The sequence below is a fragment of the Danaus plexippus genome, chromosome 10, assembly GCF_018135715.1.
Source record: "Danaus plexippus chromosome 10, MEX_DaPlex, whole genome shotgun sequence".
NCBI lineage: Eukaryota > Metazoa > Arthropoda > Insecta > Lepidoptera > Nymphalidae > Danaus > Danaus plexippus.
This window is the reverse complement of record NC_083543.1, coordinates 9,389,488-9,413,047: the sequence shown is the minus strand read 5'-3', so window position 1 is coordinate 9,413,047 and position 23,560 is coordinate 9,389,488. Positions and strand designations below refer to the sequence as shown.

At 38.1% G+C, this 23,560-nt stretch overlaps 4 protein-coding genes across 5 annotated transcripts in view; 3 read left to right on the top strand and 1 right to left on the bottom strand.

Moving 5' to 3' along the window:
* Positions 1–4,728: 4,728 nt before the first annotated feature.
* Positions 4,729–9,239, top strand: LOC116767140 (proteoglycan Cow). The gene is made up of 9 exons (XM_032657326.2): positions 4,729–4,919; positions 5,327–5,381; positions 5,462–5,564; positions 7,042–7,378; positions 7,467–7,536; positions 7,615–7,713; positions 7,783–7,881; positions 7,944–8,231; positions 8,303–9,239. Exons 1-9 carry the CDS (start codon positions 4,812–4,814, stop codon positions 8,428–8,430), a joined length of 1,287 nt encoding a protein of 428 aa, XP_032513217.2. The 5' UTR covers positions 4,729–4,811; the 3' UTR covers positions 8,431–9,239.
* Positions 9,240–12,185: 2,946 nt separating this feature from the next.
* On the bottom strand, positions 12,186–12,570 carry LOC116767072 (cytochrome b-c1 complex subunit 10-like). Its single transcript, XM_032657228.2, has one exon. The coding sequence runs from the start codon at positions 12,432–12,434 to the stop codon at positions 12,255–12,257; it is 180 nt and encodes a 59-aa protein (XP_032513119.1). The 5' UTR covers positions 12,435–12,570; the 3' UTR covers positions 12,186–12,254.
* A 259-nt stretch (positions 12,571–12,829) lies between these two features.
* On the top strand, positions 12,830–16,654 carry LOC116766861 (protein ST7 homolog). The gene is made up of 5 exons (XM_032656995.2): positions 12,830–13,194; positions 15,116–15,289; positions 15,359–15,544; positions 15,617–15,895; positions 15,966–16,654. Exons 1-5 carry the CDS (start codon positions 13,048–13,050, stop codon positions 16,542–16,544), a joined length of 1,365 nt encoding a protein of 454 aa, XP_032512886.2. The 5' UTR covers positions 12,830–13,047; the 3' UTR covers positions 16,545–16,654.
* A 4,476-nt stretch (positions 16,655–21,130) lies between these two features.
* The window catches only part of LOC116766723 (EGFR adapter protein-like), a 175,095-nt gene continuing 172,665 nt past the window's right edge, over positions 21,131–23,560 (top strand). For both annotated transcript variants that reach the window (XM_032656786.2, XM_032656783.2), the window contains exons 1-2: positions 21,131–21,332; positions 21,866–21,951. In XM_032656786.2, the coding sequence (XP_032512677.1) occupies positions 21,131–21,332; positions 21,866–21,951 (288 nt within the window). The remainder of the gene's footprint in view (positions 21,333–21,865; positions 21,952–23,560) is intronic.

The following is a 23,560-nucleotide window of genomic DNA, read 5'->3' as shown; positions in this document are numbered from 1 at the left end:
GCAGTGGACCTCACATGGCTGAAATAGTAGTAGTAGTAGTAACTATGAGATAATCTCATACAACGTCATTTAACTTCTAGAGTTCTGTTGTAGCTAATGCATTATGCAAGTGAGACACTCAAATTTATTGTTTTCTAACTAGTCGTTTGTTTTGAAAATTTTTATGAAATGATGAACTTTATATTGATTTTATTAGATCATTATTTCAAAAAAATAAGTAAAAAATGTAAATAGCTGCCTCCTTTGATTATTTTTAAATACAAACTTAAATTTGAGGGGTTCACAAGTCCTAAAATTCATTCATGTGTACTTTACGGATGGCCTCTTACGAGTACACCTCTTTTACGACCGTTCATTCTATATCGTTAAATTTCGTTTAGGTTAAAAAATCACAGGAATGAGAAAAGAGATGGCTCAGTGTTGAGCTTTCTCTAAAGGCTACAAGTTTTTAGTTTGTTTTTTCTTATAATATTCGTTGGTTGTTTTAAATACCTATGGCCTTCATCCGTGCAAAGACGTGCACACTGCACAGTATATTCTGCCAATGTGGTGAAGAATGGAAGGAAACACGGTACACGATTAAATTGTGAATGAAATAAAATTTAACAGCTTCGAATCAAATCACAATTTGGAACTTTGTTAGTAGATCTAAAACAACACAAATTCCATTAAATACAAACATAGGATATATACTTTATAAAAAAAAGTAAAACTAATTCTATTATAATACAAAGGTTAAACAATTTATTACAACTGAATTCTAATGATTTTAATAAAGGACGGGGAATGTTGACGGAAAGAACATCATAGAGAAGGTGAAGGAGTTTAGAACATCCGAAGAGAAGATGGGAGTCGGAAGCTTCATCAGGGCCACATTTATGCTTATAACATTAATAATGAAATATCTTCACAGTTCGCTTATCAGATACATCATGTGTTTCTGACAGACAGATGTCAACGTCAACGTCTGAGATAATTAAAGTGGTGTTCAGTAACGAAACTACGGTAATGATTTCTTTTATATATTTATTATTTTTTATTTCTGAAACAACACACTTTTTTATGTTATAATTAATTATTTATTTATTTTGTCATAAAAATACTATTTAGTGTACGTAAACTTTGGAGTACTCCTCATTATTTATTAGGAGTTTTACGATTTATTTAGTCAATGACATGACGGTGATATATTAAATACCGCTTACAAAACAATATTTTGTAAAATATACAAAAATATAAGTGAAGACCTACTATAAGAACTTGTTGCTTTATTTATTTTTTGTTTGCTTCAGTGCTCCTAGTCTTAATTGGACCCATTAATTTAATTAAGCTTTTATTAAATGTAATTCTGATATTATTATTATAGCTCTGTATCGTCAATGTTGTGTCAAGAGTTACATCACCGGTTCAATTTCTTACTTAGGTAAATAGGTTTGAAATGAAATTGCGATCTCAAAAATGATAATTCGGTTTTCTGATATTATCATGAAGGGTGTTATTTTCACCTGATAAAGAAACCTTCCAATCTTTAGTAATATAACTGATATTTGTACCAACGACCACCCACTTATGGTTACAAAGATGACAGGAGTGAACGACAACATTGGTTGATGTAGATTGCAGGCTTATAAAAAAAAGTTATATTATTCTACAAAATATTTTAATTGGCATTTTATTTTTTCTTTTACCTATACATGAAACAAAAATAAAAAGCGATTGCTCCAAGACAACTCTCTTAAAAAAAAATGTTGTAAGTGGACGAAGTCTTATTAAAGAATTAAATGAACTTATAGCTTTTACTTTTAATATTTTTTTTCATGAATTTCACTTTTTTTACATTATTAATATATAATTGTTTCACAATAAAAATACCGGTCTAGAGCGAGTACTCCCTGTTTTTATCATATTTTTAGAAATTAAACTTGAAGGCGGACAGGCATTAGGTTATATAGTTCTGAGAAAATATAAAGTTATCAGTAACTTCTTAATTTAGAAATACATAGATTTTGATAACAACGAGATCGAATTTCAGAAGTTTTAAAGGGGTTACCTTTATCTATAGAGGCAATATAGAATCCCACAGGATATATGAGCGTCGGCGTCCAGAACAGACATTTCCGTAGGCGCGAATATTGAAGTGCGTCGTGTTAATAGAGCTAACGGTTCCTTGGGAAACCAACATCCCCAAAGACCATGCCATCAAGATCAATAAGTATTACGAAGCTCACTAAGAATAGGTTCGTGGCAAATTTGTACGCGGTAGAAGTGGGAGCGAGCGTTGTAAAAGCTAAATCTCTCCACAACCTACTAAAAACCTTGGGCCTGTCCAGATCTAACATCAAATCATCTTTAGAACATACTTCGAAGGCAGCTTTACCAGATTAGGTAAATTTTTGTTTTTATTGTTACAGTAATTCATAGCTAATTTTATTTCTCTCTCACTCAATTTAGTAAGAGACAAACCAGAGCTTATTGCAGGTCTTGCTAACGTCAGTACTCAGTAGTCGAATGTAACCAGAAAAGTCTCTGTTCAGCATTGTAATTTACGTCAAAGTATATTTTTATTTAATAGTTTTATTCTTTTCTTTAATCAAGGAATTTTCATAAAACGAGTTTGCCTATTTCCATGTAAAATAAAAAAAAAACGCCTAATTAGAACAAAAAACTCGTAGTTTTATGTTATCAAGACGTGGTATAAACTTCCAATACATTGTTATTAAAAAAAATATAAAACAATTGACAGCTACGTATGATAAAAGTGTAAATGGTCAAGCAGAGGTTTCAATAACTTCTGATGGATAATTTGAGTAGGTACCTCAAAGCATAGTCCTCACATTAAACTCAAACAATTTAATCTTAAGTGTAGCATTGTTTTCAGTTTAACATGTATTTGTGTCGGCCACTTTCCTTAGCAGCCTAGTCGTTATAGAAGATTAATATCAGATTAGACTAAGCAAATAATGTTTTTTTTTTCCTTATGTTAATTTTTTTGTCTTATTATCATTATTTATTGTACTAATATAGTTGTAAGGGTTCTTTTTTTTGTAACTAACAAATGGACTGTAAATTGTCTGAAATAAACAAATTATTATTATTATTATATCAATAGATTGACAAACCCAGTATATTACCACGTAAAAAACTTTTATTTTGATATAAATGACCTCAAAATATGTTTTATATCCCTTTATAAAGATAGGTCATATCAATAGGTTTTCGTTCAGTGTAGAGCTAGAGGTGTAACGGAATTCATCAGGTCTGTAGTAGGTACCTCATCCGTTACGTTATTTCACATTTTTTTACATACATCGTCATTACGTTAAATACTGAAATTGCTGTGACGTATCCTCTGAAATTAGATTGCCTATTGTACTTTTAAATCAGGCGCTCTTCTTCACTCACAGCTTAAACATTATGATGACCAATACATTATACAGCTCTCTGCTGATTTTGTTCTGCTCTCCGTGGGAGTCACTTTTAAATATCATGTACGATAAAAAAGATTAATTATAGTTTTTAAATCGTACGCAAAGTTACACTTGGATTTTTCCCCGCACTCTTTACTAGTAAAGTAACTTTTTAATTTTATCTCTCTTCAATAATCAGAATAATCGCATGTTAAGTTATGGCTTCCTTTCCTTCACCCTTTTTAAGCGTCTCTCTTATGAAATCTAACCGTCCGTAGTTATTACATGTTCCATATTACATTAAATACGAAGAAAAAATCAAAGCGTATATTTAGATATTAATTTCGTAACATTAATTCCCATTTTTTAATTATTAAATCAAGATTAAGAACTCATTTGTAATACCTACAGTAGCTTGTTCTGCTAACTTAGACTCGGATGCCTGCGATACAAAAAGTTTGAGTTTATATTCTTTAGTACGTTCGTAGATATCTTATGATTTAATAAAAAAGATATCTTAAATTAACTTATTGAAAGTACAGCTACGGACACTTTAAGTTAAGGTTGTGACTGATACTGATGATGGCGCTGAAAGTTGTTAGAGGTCGTCCGACAGTCGCGACAACTAACTTAAATCGCTTCAGGCTTTTTAAAAATTCCTATTCGTTCTTTTCTGTGAAACATTCCACGGATCCTCACAGACTTATTCCTCATTCATCATATGGAACTGTATATAAAGCTCTCTGAACATTAAACTGTATTATTGTTGACCCGAGCTGTGTTCACCTCACTGTTCATCGATCGCAGTCGTTGGCGCCACTGCGTCTGCCCCCCTCCCTCACCTCCTCACCCTCGCCCCTCCTTCACCCCCCGGGAGACGGTCGAGCTGGTGTCTCTCTCGGGCGAGGGCTCGCTCCTGACACCCGGGGTTGGGGGGAGGAGGGGGACACCGGCACAGCCTGGGACTGAAGATTAGACTAGAACAGATATGACAGGGTGTCCCAGTCAGGAAATAAAATGTTGCACTCACCTAAGCCTTAACAACGAGTGTTTACATACGAGTACGTATTGATAATGGAATAACTTAACCGTTCTATATAATTTGAATAAATGCTGCTTAAATCTTAGTTGCCTAAAAGGGATTGTTCGAATAGAATAAGCCCAATGAGAAATTTGAAGGTCGTTATTTCTAGGACTAATCCCTAACTTAACATCCGTCCTGAACCCTGACCGCCGCCCGGGGTCCCCCGCATGTCCTCTGAGAGTCAATCCGTGTGTAGGTACAACGCGAGCCCTTTCTTGTTGTCGTGTCGCGGAGGGTCGCCGGCTGCGGCAGTCTCCCGTCTCGCGCGAGCCTGACGACCGCGCTCTACTTTGTGACTAAATCACCACTTACCGAGCGCAATGCGGCCTAGGGGGCTGGCAGCTCTGCTGGCTGCCCTGCTGGCTGCGCTGCCTGCCAACGCCGCTCAGAGGAGGATCGACCAGGACTTCGAGTTCGACGATGCCCCGGTATCTGACCTACATAATATATAAACGTACCCTTGGTGATGTTTTGAAAATTATATATTTTATTGTTTTTGTGACCTACATAATACTTATTTCGATGTATTTTTCTTTCTAATGTGTATTTAATTGTAGGTATGAATCCCCGACAGGTTCCGTACGACAGGTACGATGTAGGTCAACAATAATGAATTGTTAACGTTAGCTTTTCATATTCAATTTTGCAATCACACCTTCACAGTTACAAACCATGTTGAGACAGATAATTGAATAATTTAATTTAGAAAATCCTGCATATTTCTTTAATATTTAATGGACAAGTTATATATCGGTTGTACCTAGTCGTATAACGTTAGGGTGTCGCAACAACGATATGTGTCATATGCAAATGTAGGCAAACGATTTCGTTTCAGGAGACGGCCGTAACGCACGCGCGTCGTCCTCGGAGATATGTTTACGATCCTGAGAGTAAGTATCGTCCGTTTAATGTGCTGGAGCTGCAATTCCTCGTACCCATGTAACGAACATCAGTAACTGTTCTCACTCAGATCCGATGTGTCGCGCTCTCGTGTGCAAGAAGCGCGAGGTGTGTCTGCTGCGCGACTCCTACACCGCGCTTTGCGCCTCCAAGAAAGACGTTCTCAGGAGAGGGTATTTATTGTTGACTTCAACATTTCATCGAACCAATACCGCAACACACTTTATACTAACACTAAGCAAAGAGTGGGGCGACGGTCGCTTTTAGGAACTTAAAAAAATACTATTATTGAGAAATTATCAATTTAGCACTTAAAGTTACATATATTTATTAGAAGAATACGCGTGTTTTGTAAATTCATAAAGGAAGCTGAAGCACCGAAGCAAAATTTATTAATTTTACAATTTTGCGGTAACAGGTCAGTTGGTGTTTCTAAAATAAAATTGTCTTATAACTTTATGATTTCAAGACTTCCAAACCTTACTGAATCATGAGTCGCTAGATAAAAGTTCATATCACGATATAACGAAAGTAGGTTGTTCGTGCAAAACACAACGTGACAGGTCTGGGCAGTGGGTCATGAGATCCACACACCTACACATGTTGTGTGATGATCTTTGATGTCCACCAACACTGTAATAGAGCTTTTTAGTTTTAGCAGGACCTAATATTTTTTTAAATTTTATACTAAAAAAACTGAAAAAAAATTCATTTCCATAGGTATAGCTATGGACAGATTTTTCAATTCAAAAACAACTTCGAAATATTACGATGTTAACCTGAATACATATTTTTGATTCTCACCTAAAGGGATCTCGCCGTTTAATTTTAAAAGGTCAATAATGTTCATGCCACTGTATAGATTTAAAAAAACAATGAACATTCAACTTACCTCCTACATGCGAATCTGGCCGTATTAATTTATACATTTTAAATTATTCTCAAAATATATAACTATTTGTTCGTTAATAAGTTAAATTTTAAAAATTTTGAAATATTGGATATGCTTCAAGGAATTTGTAAATTGAAATAATTTAATACAAAAGTTATGCTCTAACCTAACGACTTCTCAAACTGTAAAAGTATTTGGTTTTAATGACCTCTAAAACTTTCCTGACTTTTCGGTTAAATATAACTACAATTTTCGGATATGTTAAACGTTTTCCCTTTTCGAACTAAATTCTCCCGACGTCTCAGTTCTATTGCACCGCCCGTGATCACGTCATGAAAATAGTAATAAAAATAATTTTGTTTTTAAAATTAAGCGAAAATTTGGAAGTATTAGGGTATGTGCTTCTTTAACACTGATCATTACTAATTATAGATAATTTTAACTGATATATTTATACCTAATGCTCAATCATTTAGTATATAAAATGACAGTTCGATTCCTTACATCGCCGCAAACAATTATTAAAATATTTGTAGCGGAAATAAAATTTCACTTCGGCTATTGACGGGCGCCAGTCTACTACAAGCCTCTTGGGTAGTTTTCAAACCTCAAAACATTTTCAACTGCGTCTGCCTCAACTCCTGAACACTTTTAAGCTTTTTTAAGAGTGATACATTCAATATTCGGCTTTTATCAATTTTTTCTCTGATGAGAACTTTTCCCATTCGATTCATTCGATCTAATGATCTCTTCGACAGAGATCAAATAGTTTCGGACGTGTCGAGCGATGACGAGGACGTATTCTACGAGTCTTCCTCGGAGCACCGAGCGGGGTCCAGTCCCGGGTCCGGTCCGGGGTCAGGTCCGGGGTCCGGTCCGGGGCCCGGCCGTTGTGTGGGGTGCGGCGGGGCGGCGCGCGCGGCCTTCCTCTGCGGCTCCGACAACCGCACCTACTCGTCCTTGTGCCGGCTGGACCTCCATAACTGCGTGCACCGCTCGTCGCCGCCCGTGCGCCTCGCCTGCCGCGGCTTCTGTCCCTGCAAGCCCCGAGCGCCGCGCCCTCGACAGCACCGCACCCGCGGCTTCTACGAAGATGTACGTATGTTTCATTACAATAGCGTTATTATAATCGAATTGTTTCGAAACGTTATATTTAAAGGATGATCACTGTTGCATATTATAGGAACGAAGACGTCGCCGACTCGACTCTCACAACGAGGTGTACGAGCGCCCTTTCCGCCGTCCGTCTCAAGGTATTTTGGATAGTGTATCGACGTGACGGATATCTCGGGACAGAGTGTTGTCTAATTAACTCAACTTTTCTTCAACAGACGTTGATGGTTGCGCTCTCGATAAGATGGCTAACCGTCTCCTCGACTGGTTCTCCGTCTTGATGGACGAGGCGGGAGGCGTTCCTCCGCCGCAAGAAGGTAATTAGAGGAACGATAATCATGAAAAGTAAGTCTCCCTTTTGCTAGTCTTTCCGTGTGTGTGTGCAGGTTTCCCCTCAGGCTGTAAGCCCGAGGTCCGTTGGATGTTCTCCCACCTGGACGCCGGCGGCGACGGGCTGCTGTCTCCGAGCGACTTGTACGCGCTCCGTAAGTATTTCTTTCATTTCAGGACCCATCCTGCATCAGTCGCCCTAACCCGTCTGTCTCAGGTCACGACGAGCGCGAGCGTTGTCTCCGGCCGTTCCTGTCGTCGTGTGGTCCGGGGGCGCTGTCTCGTTGGTCCTGGTGCGGATGCCTGTCCCGGGCCTCTCGGCCGTGCGCGGCGCTGTCTCGGGCTCACCCCGCTCCTCCTCCGGGCTCGTACGTGCCGTCCTGCGATTCTCGCGGTTGGTACAGACCTCGCCAGTGTCACGCCGCACTCGGCGTGTGTTGGTGTGTGGACGCGCATGGCGTGGAGCTCGCCGGCTCGAGGACTAAGGGAAAGCCTCGGTGCCCCGGTAATGACGCATCCGCTAATTGTACCTTGTACGTTATTACTATCGCAATACTGATCGACTCTGGTTTGTAGGTGAAGACGAGGCTGAGGAGACGGAGTCTCGGGGGGGTGAGGTGAGGGAGGGTGACGTGAGGGGAGCACCAGATGACGATGAGGATGCTGGAGGCAGCGGCGACAGGAACAACGAACTGAGGTTCTAATAAACAGGAGTGCGAGGGACAAGGAGGGGGGATGCAGGGGAAGCAGTTCTAATATTATAACCATTCCATTAATTTCAGTAGCTTATTCTTTTGCAAGCGAAACGAACTGAAACTTACGGTATTTAAACGACGCGATGGTTATCGTGTTAGAGTTCATTGACCTCTATACACAAAAGGTCATTTTTGTTCGTTTTGCTCAATTTGTTCATCTTAAAAGAATAGATTGTAACGAATTTTGATAAAACAGGCCTACAATATTTTATTCTTCGGTTAACGTTTAAGAGAAATTGGATAAAGAACTTATTTTCATACGTAAATAAAAATACAGAGTTAATTTGCAAAAAATATCTTTACCATTCGTCGTATTTTCTTACATTTAAACATAAGCGCGTAAGCAAGTATAAGTTACAAATCATTATTTCTCATCATATAGTATACTAAATTATATATTATAGTTCTCATCAAACATTGTAGCAATAATCGTAAGTAACGTATTACTTTCAAAAATTTAACAAACTTATACTTTAAAATGTGCTCTAAAATAAGAATGTTCCACAACCAGCTTATGAAGTAATGATATTTATAAGTTTTTAATCTAGTTGTAGGCTAGTACCTTGTTAATAAGATTTCATATAAAGTTCATGGGCACTAAATGTTCAAAATTAAGAATGATTTGGATCAATGAATGTATGTACGTAATACAAAAGTAAATAATGATTTTTTCACGAGATATGATGCTCTCAGAAAACAATATACCTGTTATGTACTGTGCTTTGGTTTATGCAATAAAAAAATAGTTACTACATCAACCAAGTCTATTATTATTTCAAATGCTCCTTCATTCTTATAGACCCAAGTGGAGTCGAGTCAAGCACATCGTATCACAATGAGAGCCGCTTTCGCTTTGGGCTGTATTAAAAACATGACGTTTTCTGAAGAAAATGAACGTTTTCGGATTACTATGCATTATGTTATTATTTTAAAACTACATACACCCGACATTTTCGTTACTTTGCAACAACCGTGATCACGGGCAAACGAGATGAGAATGTCTGTCAGTTGGTCTTGTTACTTATCATCTAACGCCAACGCTTTCTTAATTCGTTAACTGACAGACACTCTTTTTGTGCCTGTGGTCTGTCTGGTCTGGACGTGTTATATTTTAAATTCTATATCATGCCAAATTGCCAACGACAGCATCGGCTCCACTCGGGTCCCTGCATCGTATGCGCTCGCAGCTGTTCCGACGAAGATACTGAATGAACTTGTACCTGTATATTTTATCCTGTATCCTGGCCTGTGTTAACAAAGTACTGTAAGAATATAAACTTAGAATGATTGGATAACACAAAACACGAATAAAAAGAGAGAGCTAGAGGGAATGCGTGGCGCTCGAACGCAAGCGAGTAATCAATTGTGACTTGTAAGTAATTTTAATAAAGTTTTTCTTAAAGAAACTCTTTAATTCCTTAATAATCAATTTCTACCCCTTCCTGTTTTCATTCCAACATCACGGAGTTTAACTTCTTCCACGCTGAGGGACTTCATGCACAATATTTTTTTTATTTAAAAGCGTTTATTTATTTTTGATGTAGACTATGTTTCTTTTCTTGGTAAAGTGAAAATACTATAATTAATTTATTCAACCGAAACCTTAGTGATGGACATCTAGAAGATGGTTCTGCTAGTGGAACCGAACACTTAATGCTGGATGACGATGTTCAAAGTAACGAATAGTATGAACCATCAGATTCCGAAGAAAGTCATGTAAGTCGTTTAGACATGAAAGGCGATAGGTGACTGTAATACTTATACTTTAGAAAATTCACATAACATTGTCATTCAGCAGCCACGCCGGAGCATACGTGCTAAAAATCCGTACGCCCGGGCAGCACTTAAAGGGAACACTTCGATTAGGATCTCTGCGATCATACGTACCATACGTACTCTTCATCACCGTATCATACGCCCTGCAACAGGACCCGGTCGCACCTGCAGACTGTAGAGCATTGGCAAGTAAAGTATCTTCCTTTGATATATTTTTACTTATGCAATTTTCGAGACAGTAGTCAGGTGAACGAACGTTGAAATATCTGTTAAAAGATCTAAACCAGAATATGTGATTGATGAAGAACAAACCTGGGAAAAGAGTGTCACCACTAACCATCGGGTGGATCTTTCGTTAAAGAATTGACGCATACGATTCACGGAACAAACAGGAATGTTATAATCAACAACTGGTTTACATCAATTCCATTAGCCAAGGGTTTACAACTCCAGCCATATAATTCACACTAGCTGGCACGCTTAGAGTAAATAAAAAGAGATTCCAGAAGAAATGAAAAAACAATTGATGAACCAGATAAGTTAATTCCTCAATATTTTGTTACTTACTTTGCAGTTCTTTAAACTAAATCTATCGAACATAGTTTACTTGAGTTAAGCCCTCCTTTAGTTTAGTTATCATAGCCTTAAGATAACCAAACCTTCTAGAAAACATCTCATATAGTTTTATGACCCAACACAAGGAGGTGAGGAATGGATTGGACCCGATGCGCTCTTCGTCGAGTAGCCGAAAAACGAAAATTGATGGCCCAAATGTATTTTCTATGGGATGATTAATATTGCCTTGGTCAAAAGCTATGGTATACAGTCTCATAATCTATAGACATCAGGCCCAACAGATATTCCTAGGAAAATGCTACAATTTCAAAATATTCTTATCAGTTTAAAGTAGCACTAATTTAATGATTATAAAATGAAAATTGAAAGTAAAATATAAATATCATTTCCTCAGGTATATTTCCAAAGCTGTCGTGTAATGATTCTAAAGTAATTATATAAATAAATCAAATATAAGAGATTCCATATGGATGAGGTCAAAACACAACATACGAGAATATGTGAAGGTTGCTCTCACACAAATATCTCTTATTAAATTATAAATAACTAGAGTTGGAGCATTAGAAGACTCAATACAATATGTCAGTAGAGCCGAGGTCGCTATTCATTGTGTAGTCTCCTACAACAATGTTATCATTCTAATTCATTGGAAGGCTTTATTAATTTAAGTTTTCACTTTAAATTACGTTGTCATTCTCCCTCACAACATTTATACATTTATACTCAGTTCTACTGATATAAATGCAAGTTTGTAAAGACATGAATGTTTGGTATGGACGCTTGTTGCTCTTTCATTTAAAATGTGTGAATCTGATTTTCAAGAAACTTTCCAACAATGTAACAGTCACCAAGAAACATGTAAACCTTAATTCATTCCTTCATTCCTCATCATTTAAACAGAACAGAATCACAATAGTTGTATATAGTAAGAGGTTGTGTCACGGGCGACAGATGTTACTGAAGTCTGTCCACCACTTATTTGTATAAAATACACATCATGCATCCTCTGTCCCCAACACCTCACAGAACACTACACCGCCAAAGATATGAACAAAAACTAGATAACTATAAATAATTCAATGCTACATGTATTATATCCTTACAGCAGCTTATCACCCTTCCAATATTAATAGATAGCAAGGTTTTATTGTTATTTATAGGAGTAACTTGGGGAAACAACTATAATAGATAGATGTATGTCAATAGTTGATTATTGAAGTTATTTTACGAGCAGAATTATCAAGTACAATATTTCCAATATCTGCCTATACCCATATAAAATTATAAATGTGTTTAATAGGATTCTACCAAAGAGCAAATGGAGAAAGTCAATTATTAATAAAAGTCCAAAACAGTAATCACAACTTATAATTACATACTATTATAAATAAATTGTCTCTACACTGACGACAACACTCCTCTTACTCTTCCTTAGGTTCGTCCTTGAACTTGCCTCTGTAAAAGGGGATTTTAGTGACGAACACCTTCCAGTCGGTGAAGTAAAGGAGTCCGATGAACGCTCCGCCACCGAAACCAGCCGCCGAGGAAGCGAAGCTGGCGGCGATCTCCGCGTGTTTCTTGCCTATTCTTCCCAACATCATGGATGTGATGTGATGATACCAAACTCTCGAGGGTCCTTGTAGTCACAGTATTACTTTGATTTTGAAGAGATGTTACGTAAAGTAACCTTCTCAGATTTTAATGACAATTGAATCTGACAGCTGAAATATGACAACTGATTGGAAATTACTCTCTCTATTAGAGTTTATTTTTGGATTAGCCCATTGTCTAGCAAATTTTTATAATTTCAAGTGATCTAGTTTTAAAATAGTTCTTATAGAAGGATGTTTAAGGTAGGAGGCACACATGTATCTTATTTTATATTTTTGCTTTCGATAAAAAAAAAACACCAGCTTATAATTATTTTTCAAAGAAATAATCTTAGTGAAGGGTTCTTTGAATATAATATTATTTTTATTATTTTATTTTAAAACTGTCAACAGTGAAAATAAAAAAAGATATTTTTATAATCACTCCTTACAGGTTTTTAAACTGTTAGCTGTCATTTGCGAATCGATTATTTGGTGTAATCTGAAACTTTGTTTTTATGGGAATATTTGAATTTGTGATGAAATCGATAAATCATGTTGTGAATGCGTAGACCCATTCGGTGTGGTTCTGGTTTGCTAATATATAAAGTGTATAAGAATAATTATGATGTGGGATGCGTCATCGTTCTTAAGCTCGCTCACGCCTAAGTTTTATGTAGCTCTGACCGGGACTTCGTCGCTCATCTCCGGCCTCATCCTTATTTTCGAGTGGTGGTACTTCAAGAAGTATGGAACTTCTTTCATTGAACAGGTGCCTTTTATATTCCCACAATATTCACATACGTTTTTGTTATTATAATTTTATAATTAAAAATATATATCTTAAAAATAATTCAATGAGAAATAACTTTAATTATTATTTACCTTATTCTTAGAATTTCAATTCATAGTTATATTTTTTAAGGTTGACTTCATCCAAAGTACTGTATATAAATATATATTCTATTAAAATTTGTGTATTTGACTTTTAATTCTCAGTAAAACCTAAAGACGTTATGATTTCTATATCTACATTTGTCAGACAAAAAATATAGTTTATCCTCAGTTTCGAAGGGTTTCATATTAAAAATGATGTTGTTATTTTTATTATCTGTAAAATATAAAAATCCTAATTAATTACTACAGAAACAGTTCAAGTGTTTTTAACAACAAACTGATATTGATGTAACATGAGGGATGTTTGATGTCAACAAATAAACAACAAAATAGTGAAACTTAATATAGTTAATGCAACTAATAAAGATCCTGACTGTAAATTAGAGTTGTTTTTGTTGTTGTAGTTCAGAGTTTATTTATATGTATTTTATATCACCACCTACGAAGGTGGTTTATGGGATTTTATTTTTGATGTGTGTTGAGTTTTTGAATGTCTTGAATATTTATCAAAGTTCACAAACATTTATAATAATATTATTTACATTAGAGAAACGGTCTGTGAAATAAGGAAAGAAACATTACCTGAACTGTGGAACACAACTTACAGTGACTTTCAGATGCTTCTCAAATGAATTACTTTTAAGTAATCATTTAAGAGTCCTTTTATTCAAAAAATACTCAAAGTTTCACCACTGTTAGAGCTGTGTTGGAAACAAATAGAATTTTTGTATATAAAGTCCAATAAAACTAAGAGAATTGTTAAATAAATATTTTTATCTTTTCATACAAAATACAAAAAGGAATCATTATATAGTTTTAACTTCATTAGACTGAGATGATGCCGGCCTCTTTGCCTCCATCGGTCACCCGCGACTGGAGCCTCGTGAAGTTGCTTATATTAAAGAGTGAATCTCATGTTTTAAGTATATTACTATTCATGATCTGATTAATAGAACATAATCTCAACAACTCCTTTTTAACTTCATTAGCTCTGTAAAGTTTTGTGTATTTTTTTTGCCTTGTAACCCTTGATATATAACAACTTGCTGTCTGTCACACCTCAGTGTTAATGTGTGATGTGGGTTATATATGTGAGGGTTGAATAACATATCTTAGATATTTAAAAAATCTGTGTGTAAACATACATTGGACCTGCATCCAGTTTGACAAACTACCTATCCTCGATCATAAAGACAGGTAGGTATATACTGAGATTAATCAATGAGGTGATTGAAAATAAAAACATAGTAATTTCGATAAAGAAGTTAGCTGGCAAATATCTAACACCCGCGGATCGGATCCCTTTATCAAAAATAGGAAATCAAGTGGCCTTGACCACACTTCCACACATCAAGACACATTAAGTTATTGTTGGCTGAAGATGACAAATAACGACACTTACTGACAAACTGTTTCACCTCGTCTGTCCGTGACGTCACAATCACTGCAAAGTAAAGGAAACGTCGGGAAAATATAAATGATAAGTAAATATGACAAACATAGCTATATTTAAGTGTATTCTCGTAACTATCACAAAAATATCTAGAATATCCGTGTTGAAATCAAATATTATAAAAAAATAGGAACAGTTCACACGAAGGAAAGATTGAAAAAAGCACACACTGGTTAGCAATATAAGACAGTTGCAACCAGTGTAGTCAACCAGTGTTGTCTTGATGCGACCCGATGTTTCCTCACTAAATAAGTAGATAAATAACAAACGAACCCTCACATGTTAATTATTATAAATTCTCTTGAACTGTCGGTGAACTACTCAGCATAGTGCTGTACGCTAGGTCTCTCTCAACCATCTCGGGCCGTGGCTGGGCGGCAACGGTGACGGAGACCCGCTCGACCTTAAGGTCTGGAGGAACCCCATGTCGCTCCTCCGCGGCGCCGAGTACGGCCGACTGTGGGGCGCCGTCCGCCGCGCGCCGCTCACCTACTACGACATGAACCTCTCCGCACAGGTGAGTCGCCGACATCCAGCGATGTGTTTCATTGACCTTCGACGAAGTCCTCAATCGTCTGTCCCTCAGGAGCATCAAGCGTGGTTCTGTAGCGGCGCGGGGACGTCCGGCGTGGACGAGACGCTGGCTCGAGCGTGGCGCGAGCGAGAGCCAGCTGCGCGGGTTGCGTGTGCTCGCGCCGCTCTCGCGCTAAGGCCGGACTGCGCAGCCGCCCTGCTGCTGCTGGCCGAGGAAGACGCGCCCACCGTCCTCGAGGTCGGCTTCCACACGCGCCTGCTGGTAGGATAGACTCGATCGATCGCTGACGGCGCCGTGCGTGTGGTTCAGGCTGAGCGCGTCCTGCGGCGGGCGTGGCGTGCGGGCGAGGCGTCGTGGCGCTCGCTGGCGGCGGCAGGGTCGGCGGCGGCGGCGCGGCGTGAAGCTGCCGTGTTAGCGCACGTGAAGCGCCGCGCCGCCATGTGTGCTCGCCGCCTCGGTCGCCTGCGAGACGCCGCCCGCCTCTTCCGGGAGTTGGCGCGGGACGCTCCGCCGGCGCTGAGTTCCCTCTCGTTACACGAGAACCTCATCGAGGTACTCCTCGAGCAAAAGGCCTACGCCGACGTCCAGGTCAGTGTCCGGCTCCTCGAGATGATAATGGTCCCGGCGTCTTTTACCATTCTATGTTGTGTGATGTCAGGCTCTCCTCGCTCGCTACGACGACGCGTGTCTGTCTTTGCCGCGCTCCGCGACCGTCTGCTACACGGCGGCACTGCTGAAGGCTCGCGCTGCCGCTAGCAGTTTCTCGACCTCAAACACAGCGCGGTCGCTGATCGAGTCCGCGCTGGAGGCCGCACGCCGCGCCATCGACTACAACGCCCACGTCCCCGAGTACCTCCTGGAGCTGCGGCCGTTGACTCTTCCGCCCGAGCACTACCTCCGGCGTGGAGACAGCGAGGCGGTGGCGTACGCGTTCTGGCATCTCCGCCACTGGCGCGCGGTAGACGGAGCGTTGGAGTTGCTGAGCGTGGCGTGGACGGCAGCGGGGCGCGGCGCCTACGTGACGGCGTGGTCGTCGTGCGCGGACCGTGAGCTACTGCCGGCGCACCATCCTCCCCCCCTGATGCCCCGCGGTTACACTCCCGGTCTCCTGCCTCTGGCGGCGGCGCTCTGTGGCGCTGCAGCGCTGTTGGCAGCGCTCGCTCAGCGGTGGCCGTCGCTGGCGCTGGCCGCGCTCGACCCTCGCCGAGTGCTGCTCGCGTTGCTTGCGGCGCTCTGAACGAAACACGCGAGGATATATCACTATAATTTCTCAAAAACTTATGTACTATGTATTAAAATGAATCTTAACAGTTTATTATAAGCTCAATAAACAGTAGTCTGACGTGACGCTGGTTTTACTACCTCAGACATACCTAACTATTTATAACTTACTTTTATATTACCTTACTATTTTCTTAATAAAGAGTCTCAACCAAGTTTTTCAGCAACATGAATATAGAAGAGAAGCTATTTATACCATAAAATTGCAAAACTATTTTATTGAAGTTATTCGGAAAGTAGATAACAAGCATTTTGATTGTATGACACCTATTAATATTAATATAACAGGGGGCTTTCCGAATGTTGTTAAAATATTCGTAGAAGCTAAAGTAATGGAAAGGTGGAACATGGATGTGCCGAAAGGTCTAGTTAGAGGCAATATGGCAATTATCACAGAAATAATCTGGCCCAGTTTTCGCAGAAGTCAACCATACGAAGAGTAACTTACATCAGTATGGTGTGCACATTTTGTTAACTCGGTGAAAAGTTTTACACTTACCCCTAGGACTAGGGAAGGAGGTGGTAATGTGTGATTCATGGACCAGAAATGAATTATAATATCAAAGATTTTATGAATGGCAAACCATGAAATGTTAATTTATTTAATACTCGGTACGAGTCCCGGCTTCGCACGGGCTCTTTACAAGAACTATAAAATAGCCTATATAATTTTGAGAATTATTAAACTTATATTATGATAACTTTCATTTGATACGCCCGATTTAAATGATTTAAAAAGTAATTTACAGGTACTGATGTAGGCTTGAAAACGAAGTAATTTATTTTTCTGGACTTTTCTGTACCCCTATATAAGATACACAATTCCACCATATATTATTTTTTTATATCTCAAAAAATTTAGGCAGTGTTTTGATTAAAAGCTTTCAGACGGCTTGTGTTTTCGCGACATCTTCAACAAATATCTTTAATTTACACACAATTAAATACAAAAACTTAACAAATTATATATTAACACCTTCCTCGAAAATCACGCTATCGAGTGGTGATAACTGTTTGATAATCGATGCAGCAGTTTTTCCGTTTATCGCGAACAGACAGACAGACAGACGCGGCGAGGGACTTTTTTTATAATATGTATTGATACTTCTTTGCGTTAAGGTTATTATGGTTTGTAAAAAAAGTACCTACTAAATTTATGATATTTATAAAGATATTTAATTTTTCATGAACCAGTAAGTATTTAAGCTTAAAAAAATTACGATTACTATTACGATTTGTTTTTTTTTATGTGAAAAGTGGCAAACGAGCAGACGGCCTACTTGATGGGCAGCAGTAATCGTCGCCCGTGGACATCCATAAATGTAGCGGATGCGTTGTTAACCTTAATTTTTTCGATTTTTTTCGATTTTTTTTGTTCGAAACCTGGCAAGTACCAATGTATTTTTTCATAGTCATATGTACTTTCTAAGAGTATTTAGACAGACGGGGAAGGAAAACATGGTGAGGAAACCTGGACTTATAATTTCAAATTATAAGTTTGAAATCGCCAACCATTCTTGAGCAAGCGTGGTGATCAATGCTCCATGTGAGAAGAGGCCTTTGCTCAGCAGTGGGCACCGATAGGCTGATGATGATGATGAGGAAAGGGTAGGAACGGGGAAAGGTTCGAGTGCTCTTCGTGTTGACGCAAGAAAGTATTAAAATAGTGATTTTTTTTTTTTATGCTAAAGGGATCAATCGAGCGGAAGGTCTACCTGATGGGTGGTAGTTACCGACGCCCATGGACATCTGCTACATAAGGGATGTTGCGGATGCGTTGTTGATTGTGGAAGAGGGAGAGGAAAGTGTGGGGAAACGGAAAGGGCAACCGGCTCTGACTCATCCTAATTTTCTTCAAATTTTAATATCTGAATTGTTTTCAAGATTTCGTTTATCTCGTTGAAGTTGGGTTTTGGGTTTGCCTGTATTTCATGTTTTTCAATCTTATCACTTACTATTCGCCTTCTACATATACATGAGTCTTGTTATTTATTCTTGTTAATAATTAACAAGTAAGTGATGGTATTTTCCCGAGATAAAGTTTTATTTAAGCACTTAATCCCTATTTTTCGTTTTAAATAAATTTTTCTTATCTTGACAAATTTATTGTAGAAAGTATTTTTTTTTTCATCTGTCGGTCTGTTTGTGTCCACTCAGTGAGAGAGGGAGGGAGAGCTCTTAAGATAAGTTACTTTCGTATCTATATCAGTTGACGTTAATCTCCGTGTTTTATGAAATAAATAAAAAAAAGCCTATATTTCTCACAGAAAAATTGAGTATACATGAATTGTTAGTATTTAGTATATCTATTACTTATCTCTATGATTTAATTTATATAATTTATACTATTTAGTGTTACTTATTTTAATTATGTTTAATTTAGAATGCTTAAACTAAAATTAGTCTGCAAGAACCCTTATGCAGGTAAAGGCCTCCTCCAAATTTTTCCAATCTTCTCTGCATTTTGCATCCAGTTTGGTCCTGCTGTGTTTTTAATTTCGTCCTCCCATCTTTAACGAGGTCTTCCTTTTTTTTGCTAACCGGACCTCTCCACTCTATAATAGTTTTGGTCCATCGCTGGTCTTAAAGGCGCGTGTCACGTGGCTGGTCCACTTCCATTTCAGCGATAGAGTTTGGAAAAGACCGTCTGTTGATTTGGTGGTATTTCTAATTTTTGTATGTATTTTTTGTATTTTCCTGATACTTAACATACTTCTCTACATCCCATGTTGGCATGATATAATTTTGTCTTTGACATTTTTGTTAAATTTTCACGTCTGGCAAGCGTAGATGAGACATGGTATGACACAAGAGTTCATCACTTTGGTTTTCAGCTTAATAGGTAATGAGCTCTTAAATATTTCTTTTAAGCTCCAATATTTGTTCCATGTTAGCTGTGCCCCACGTGGTACTTCATGATAGTTGTTTGACCCATTGAAGCTTACTTGATTGCCGAGGTAGATGTACTGGTCTGTATATTTTATTGGTTCACCGTCAATATGTACTGTTACCCTAGTACTACTGGTCTTCATTTTAAGACTTTACCATGTACTGTAGTTCTGTATCTTTTTCAGATACCAGAACCAGATCATCGGCGAAACGGAGGTGATTCAAGTGTTTATTATTGATCTTAATGCCGAACTGATAAGAAAAGTAGAGGCGAGAGCGGATCTCCCTGTTTTACCCCCCTCTCTACAGAGAACTATGGACCGACCGTATCCAGTTTAACTCTACTTTTGCTATCTCTATATATAAGCTTTTTATGACTTGAATGACTTAAATTAATAAATAATTAATTAATTTAAATTAATAATTATTAATTTAAATATAATTTAAATTAATAATTTTCCACGTCTTGTTATGAAAAAGTTTCCCAAATGTAGTTGTGCGAAACAGAGTCGAATGCTTTTTTATAATCAATATAAGCCATGTAGAGTGGTCTTCTTCTCTCTTGATATGTCTCTATAAGAAGCTCCTGCGTGTGGATATGATCTATTGCAGAGAAACCCTTTCGAAATCCCGTCGTCGCTTTTTGTCTGAATCTAATATAGCAGAACTATGTTAGATTCAGACCTTTGGGTGGGTGTTATTCGAGTTTGTAGAATGTGATTAAATAATTTTGTCAAGGGCATGACCAGGAGTGGAGTGGCTAAATGTAGACTTTCGTTTGTTTTGTTATCCGAGCCCGGGCTCTTGTCTGTTTTGAGTTTATTCAATGACTCCATGGTTTTGTTCTCTTGTTTTATATTTTATACCAAATATATTTTTATATGATTCATCTATAAAATTCGTTTATTAGTTTATGTTCCTCTGTACACATAAAAGTTTGACATATATAACTTTACATTCATTGTTACTTACATTCATATACACACATACTTCATACATATGACATTATGTTTCAAACTGTTTTGTTTTGGTAATAATTTAAATAATATATATATTTTTTGAGAACACAGGACACATGGGACTGAAAAGGAACGAAAGTGTCAAAGTCACAAGAATATATGACCCATTTTATAATTTTCATAGAAAATAATTATTTTCCACACAAAATTTACGTCAGATAATAAGTAGATAAGCAACAGGCGGCGCCAGTTATAGCTCTACATGGAACGAAAAAGATTCATCTGCTTCGTTGGGGTCGCGTAAGAACGTCGGACGTCAGTAGAGCCCCGGACGTGAGCCGGAGAGGATGCTGACGGAGAGATGCCTCTCACCTCAGGAGACCTCTGACGCGAATGTTACGACGTTCGCTGTAAACATACTATAAACTTAGTTCGAGTGCATCGTTTATAATATCGTGTACAGTGTAGGGTTTCATATCTTAAAGTATTGTTAAATTCTTAAAATCACGTGTAACGGAGTTTGTTTTGATAAAAAGTTTCTGGTCGTCGAAAGTTTTTTGTTTTCGAGTCGTAATATTCAAACTAGAAAGAAGTATGTCGTGTGTGTAGTGCGTGAGGTGTGCTCCGCGCGATGTGAGTGTGTGAGCCGGCGCGTGCTGTGCGCGTGCAGCACGGATGCAGGAAAGCGCGCGCGATGGCGGCGCGCCGCCTCGTGCTCAACGGTCTGACGGCGGAGGTGGCGGGTGTGGGCGGTGTGGGGGCGGACCCGGGGAGAGGAAACACTTCGCCGGAGTTCTACCACGAGCTGGAGCTGTACCGGCAGCTGCTGGCGCTGACAGAGACCACGCCGCGCCGCGCGCGCACACCTGACCCGCCGCCGCCACAACACGAACACGGTCAGAATATATTGATAATGATGTGTTTGTCATTATTATGTGTGAGATGTGAAGGATTAGTTAGATCCAAAACCAAAATGAACAAACAAAACATTAAAAACACGTTACATATATTCGTTGTATTTTGTCAAATAATTTATTCAAAAGGAAATCATACCTTTTTCGGCTTCAATTTCTATGAGATAACTTGTTGAATTACGACTCAAATAGTAGCTCAAAACTGCTATAGCGATAAAATCATAATTATACGAAAAAGTTACCTGTTATTGTTAATTGTAGAATTAAAAAGTTGAATGTTTTATCGACAAACTTTTATTCCGCGTAAAATAATGGTTTTCACTGCGGTTCCGTTATATGGTACAAAAATTATAATTATCTTCAGCCTAAAACTGCATAATGATTATGTTCTTTTTTTTCTAAAAGTTTCTACATATATATATATTGCATAAAATATCTTCCATGCCTCATTGTTTTTATAATTTTATGTCAATTGGTTAAATATAACAAACAAATGTAGTAAGTTCTGTGTGCAGAGTGTTTGCCGCGGCGATGTCGTACGCCCGCACCACGCTCGCGCCGTGCCGACTCCGCACCGCCGCCGTCCGCGCGCCACGCTCGGGTGAGTTACAAATCATTTAACGAATCATAATGAATAGACGATGTAATGATATTACATGACTTTAATATATAGGATATATGATGTGTATGATGCAAATGGAACGAATTAGTTGAAGGTAGGAAGTGTTAGGCGCGGTGGACAGTCTCAGAGCTCGACGATATTCCTCAGTCAGCTGAAGTTGGTTCTAAAGCCTTCATTGTAATATTGTTGTGTTTATGTTTACACACAACACGCGCTGCTCTTATCAAGCGTAACTGTCGATGGAAAGCCAATTGCCGACAACCTAATTAATATTCATAAGTATATTTTATGTTTTTCATAGTACTGATATATAAATACGTATCTATTGCGATGATCCATAACATTTATATTTTTATAACAGAAGGATAGCAACAATGTTTTCATACTATTTAAGTTGTTGTGTTTTTCTCGGGATGAGAAAATTATCTTAAAATGTTGAGTTTTATCAGCGTTCGTTGAGAACAGAGCCTAATAAAGAACTCGTTTGCCGCCGCACGTAACTCATTTCGAACGTCTTAAAAAGCCATTTACTGTTTTACATTTAACGTCCGGTGTTTAGCGACGGACGGGCGGTCGGAATATTAATACTGAATCTTCTTTAATTAGTATATAGAATAAAAATGTTTGCCGTTTATAAAAAGGTATAATTTTGCAAATTTTTGTGGTGACCGCGTAGTTGTTATATTTCTCTATGAGACGAGTTTTTTTGGCTGAAGTTTTCATAGATAATTTTTTCAGGCCCCTCATTCCTAGAAGTTAATCACTTTAAAAGTGTTTAACGACAACAGGAACATGTAATGTCGTTATCAAAAGTAAGAATGTAAGGTGGTGGTGGTGGTGGTTATCAATAGTAGGAATGCAATGTGATGTAATAGTAATGTTAGCGTCAGAGCGGAGTTTCCTTCTCTGCCTACTCCGGGGGTCGCGGAGGGATCATCTTATTAGTCTTTACGTTCAATTTAAATTGGACAATATTTTAAAATAATTTATGTATTCGGGTTGAAATGAGTCTGAGGAGATACAATAAGTATTTATAATTCTTATCGAAAAATATTGTGCAGGAGCAATGATTATAATTGCCTATTAAGAGTGTATTACTATGAGACCATTTCAATAATAGAATGATGGTGGATTCTCTGGGTGCTGTGTATGTTAATAATCAGTGAAGTTTAACATTTGCCGGTGACCTCGTCACCCCTTTCCCCTCTCTATTTATCCCCCGCAGACCTCACATAACAACTCTACTAATTATACTAAAGTGCACCGAAACCAACACATTATATTATAATTGCTTTAAACCAATTCTTCAGAATCCTTAACTTATTATTCCAGCATTCTTTGTACATACAACACCTCTATATCAATACGTTTTTAGAAGTTTGTTTCTTACTAATACGTAGCGTCTACGTTTGTCTACGATTGTCTACGTCGGAGCTATTGTGTTCGTAGTCACAACGCTAGATGTTTAGAAGTTTTGACAATAAACACTAGATATTTTAATGAATATTTCACTCTTGTACATATCGAGAATGCTGAAAAGAAAAATTGTTTTTAATTACCATAAGTGCTCATGATAAGAACTACACAT